This window comes from Oryzias melastigma, linkage group LG7 (genome assembly GCF_002922805.2).
Source record: "Oryzias melastigma strain HK-1 linkage group LG7, ASM292280v2, whole genome shotgun sequence".
Lineage (NCBI taxonomy): Eukaryota > Metazoa > Chordata > Actinopteri > Beloniformes > Adrianichthyidae > Oryzias > Oryzias melastigma.
The window spans coordinates 23,093,538-23,096,809 of record NC_050518.1 but is presented as its reverse complement, the minus strand read 5'-3'; the positions used below and the strand labels follow the sequence as shown (position 1 = coordinate 23,096,809).

Sequence of the window (3,272 nt, the reverse complement as noted above, 5' to 3'; positions counted from 1 at the left end):
CATGTTTTGCTCTTGCAACTTTTACTCCAGAAAATACGGTAGTATTGGTTTATTTTTTTGTCTGTCACAAAAGAAAGTTTAAAGTTTAAGAACGTTTTTCCAATAGCAAAATAGTCTTAGTTTTAATAAAAATATTTCTTTTTTTCTTGCCTCACTGGAAGTTTTTTTTATTATTATTATTTAAATAAAAGTTTTTCTCTTTTCCAATTTTAAGATAATTTTTTTCTAGGGGTCTATTTTTGCAATGTCATTTAAATTAGCATCAATATTTTATTATATTATGCTCTTTCATTTAATCAACTGCACTATTTTGGCTCAAAAATCCCAGATATAAATTATGTGACAATATATGTTTTTGCTCTTGCTAATTCATTTATGTTTCATATTTACTTTATATCTTTTAAAACAGATTTATTAGTTAAAATAAATGTTTCTCCCCAGAATTAAAACCCTTTTTACAGCATTCAAATGGGAAAAAAATGATTTATTACTTTGTTTTAAGCTTTATTGAGAGAACAATTATGTTTCCAAAGCATTTAAATAAATGATGCAAAAAGCAAATATAATTATCAAGAAAAAGACTATGAAAGACAAACATTGTTCTAGTTTGGTATTTTCTTTTAATTTATCTTAAAGAAATTTATTTCATAACATTTTTTTTTAATAAAGTTTCCTGTCATTTTGGGTATAAAATAAAATCAAGCCCAAAGATGCACGAGAACAGACAAAGAACAGACTAAGAACTGTTTTTGTGGTTTCAGGCGACAGCTGTCTGACTGACATGTCCTACAGTTACGATCCAGAGTTTAGCTGCTGCAGCTCATAGTGAGTTTCTCTTTACTCTAAACTCTTGTTTCTGTACATGACTGTGTATTTCATTTGGATTGTGATGTGATGGACGCTTCAGATCCATGAGAAAAACTGGGCTTGGTTTATCTGTTCATATAATGGTGGGTTATTTAAGAAAAGATGGTTCACAAGCACACTCTTTTAATATATAAAAAGAGTTAATAGAAATAATCTGAAGTACAGACTGACTCATCTCCTCCAGCTGTCAGTAAACTGAAGGCTTTCTGTCTCTTTGTCTCTCAGCGACGGCTCCCAGGAGGCCTTTGAGCTCTACTACGGTGAAACCTACAGCGAGAGCTCGTCGGTCTCTCTGCAGGATTCTCATCGCAGCCTGGCGTCAGTCAGCGATGGGGGAGACGGCAACCCCGCCCTGCAACTGATGCAGGAGTACATGATCACTGTGAGTCTGGACGACGCGTACCATCGTCTTTGCAAATACAAAAATAAAGTCTTTAAAGAAGAATGCGTTTGATTCAAACAGGAAATCAACCAGGAATGCACCATGGCTAAAACTGATAAATGTCAAATTCAACATAAAATGTACTGTTGTGTGTGGAGTTTGCATGTCCAAAAACATGCTTCATAGGTTAACTGATTACTCTAAATTGTCCCTAGGTGTGCATGTGAGTGTGTGGTCCTGCAGCAGATCGGAGACTAGCAGGGATAGGCTCCAGCAGCCCTGTGACCCCAGAGGGGATTCACCGGGTTCTGAAAGTGGATAGATGGATAATATTTGCTTGTTATTTTCCTTGAAGCTACAAACTCAGGAAAAAGTTCAGGGATATCAAGAATTGTTGTTAATTGGAAGAATTATCTTTAAATCAAGTTCTAAAATGTAGAAAACAAGATGTTTTTCTGCCAAAAGAACTATTAGAGTTTGTCTTGGTAATATTTATTAAAATAAGTTGCAATGTACTGCTCTTATTAGGATAAAAATGTAACCTAGAAGTTGACTGTAAACACTCATATGTCGGTATATTGTTGCAATAATTGGAAAAATAATTATGTATTGTTAAAAAAAAGTTTATATCTTTAATATATGCATGTATAATAGAGATTTAACTTAAAATAAGATGTATCCAAGAAAATGACTCAACTAGATATCAAAGATCTATTGCCTTAAAATAAGGATGTACATTTTGCTGAAAGGTTGCGAGAAAGTAGTTTTGTCTCATTTCAAGTTTGAAAAGACATTTCTACTGAAAATAGACTATTTATAGACCCATCGGATCTCAAGTGGGCCGGACTAGTAACATAATAGCAAAATAAACCTTGGTCAACCTGTTATGTGCAGCTTTGTTTTGTCCATTTTTCCTGGAAAGTTCGTCTCTCTACGTCAATCTTTTTTCTTTTTGGTAGCAACTTTTTGGTAATTAACAGTGTTGAGGCTGGCGAGGATCCAAACTCAGCATCTTACCCAGACGTAGCACGCACCTGCAAAGATTTGCAGTTTATTTCTTGATCTCTTGTTATGCCGGTTTTACTTTTCCTTTGCTTCCCCTTGTGGCGGAATTGCGCATTGCAGCCTGCAAGACACCCCTGATGTACGCTTTCGTTTTCCTCATCTGAGCTGATATCTGGCTCCAAACTGTACGGCGAGAAAGCCCAAATAATGCTCGTCATCTTTGTTTTGACCAATGTTAGCTTGGGGTTGTGAGAGGCTGTAAGTCAACAGGAAAGAATGTCAACAAAGGGATAATGGGAAATGAGCCGAGGCTTATGGCCACACCCACAATTCAGAGGTGAATTTCTGATACTGCCGCGTTGCTAAAACTGTGTCCTAGAATTTTTTTGCCTAAAAATTTGCTTAATCATAATAAAAAGACCACTGTAAACACTTATACAATAAATTATGACTGGAGGGGGTTTTTAAAATGTAAAATTGATCAACAGAAGACAGATTTGTTTTTATTGATAAGGCTCTGAAAGTAAAAAATAAAAGTTCAATATATTTTATACCGCATTTTTTTAACATGTGACATTAAACAGAATTTAATTGACTAAAAGGCAAAAATCTGACCTGGATACTGAGAGAATATGCATATTTCTGTGCATTTTTTATTGTTTACACCAATTATTATTCATTAACTGATGATCTGAGTTGATTGTCTCATTAAGAATTCAGGGTTTCTTAAATGAATGCATAAAATCCTCATAAGTCATGCGTTCACGGTGAGCTCCTTAACCCTCTGATTTCATTATCTGTGTGTTTAGTCAGCGCTGTGTGCGTTTTGTGTGTCTGTGTGTAGCTGCGGAACAAGCTGACTCCCGTGGAGCTGCAGCACTTTGCAGTGTTGCTGAGAGAATACAGGCTGGGATCCGACATCGACCACTTCTGCTGTGAGCTGCTGCACCTCTACGGAGAAAACCGCAAGTTCCTGCTGCTGGGTGAGAGACACTGGCTCAGAGAGGGGAGAGAGAAA

At 35.9% G+C, this 3,272-nt stretch overlaps 1 protein-coding gene across 1 annotated transcript in view; it reads left to right on the top strand.

Annotated features, from left to right (window-relative positions):
* ccm2l (CCM2 like scaffold protein) overlaps positions 1 to 3,272 on the top strand; it is a 17,605-nt gene that overhangs the window by 9,611 nt on the left and 4,722 nt on the right. The window contains exons 7-9 of the mRNA XM_024293454.2: positions 762 to 825; positions 1,093 to 1,249; positions 3,099 to 3,237. Of these exons, the coding sequence (XP_024149222.1) occupies positions 762 to 825; positions 1,093 to 1,249; positions 3,099 to 3,237 (360 nt within the window). The remainder of the gene's footprint in view (positions 1 to 761; positions 826 to 1,092; positions 1,250 to 3,098; positions 3,238 to 3,272) is intronic.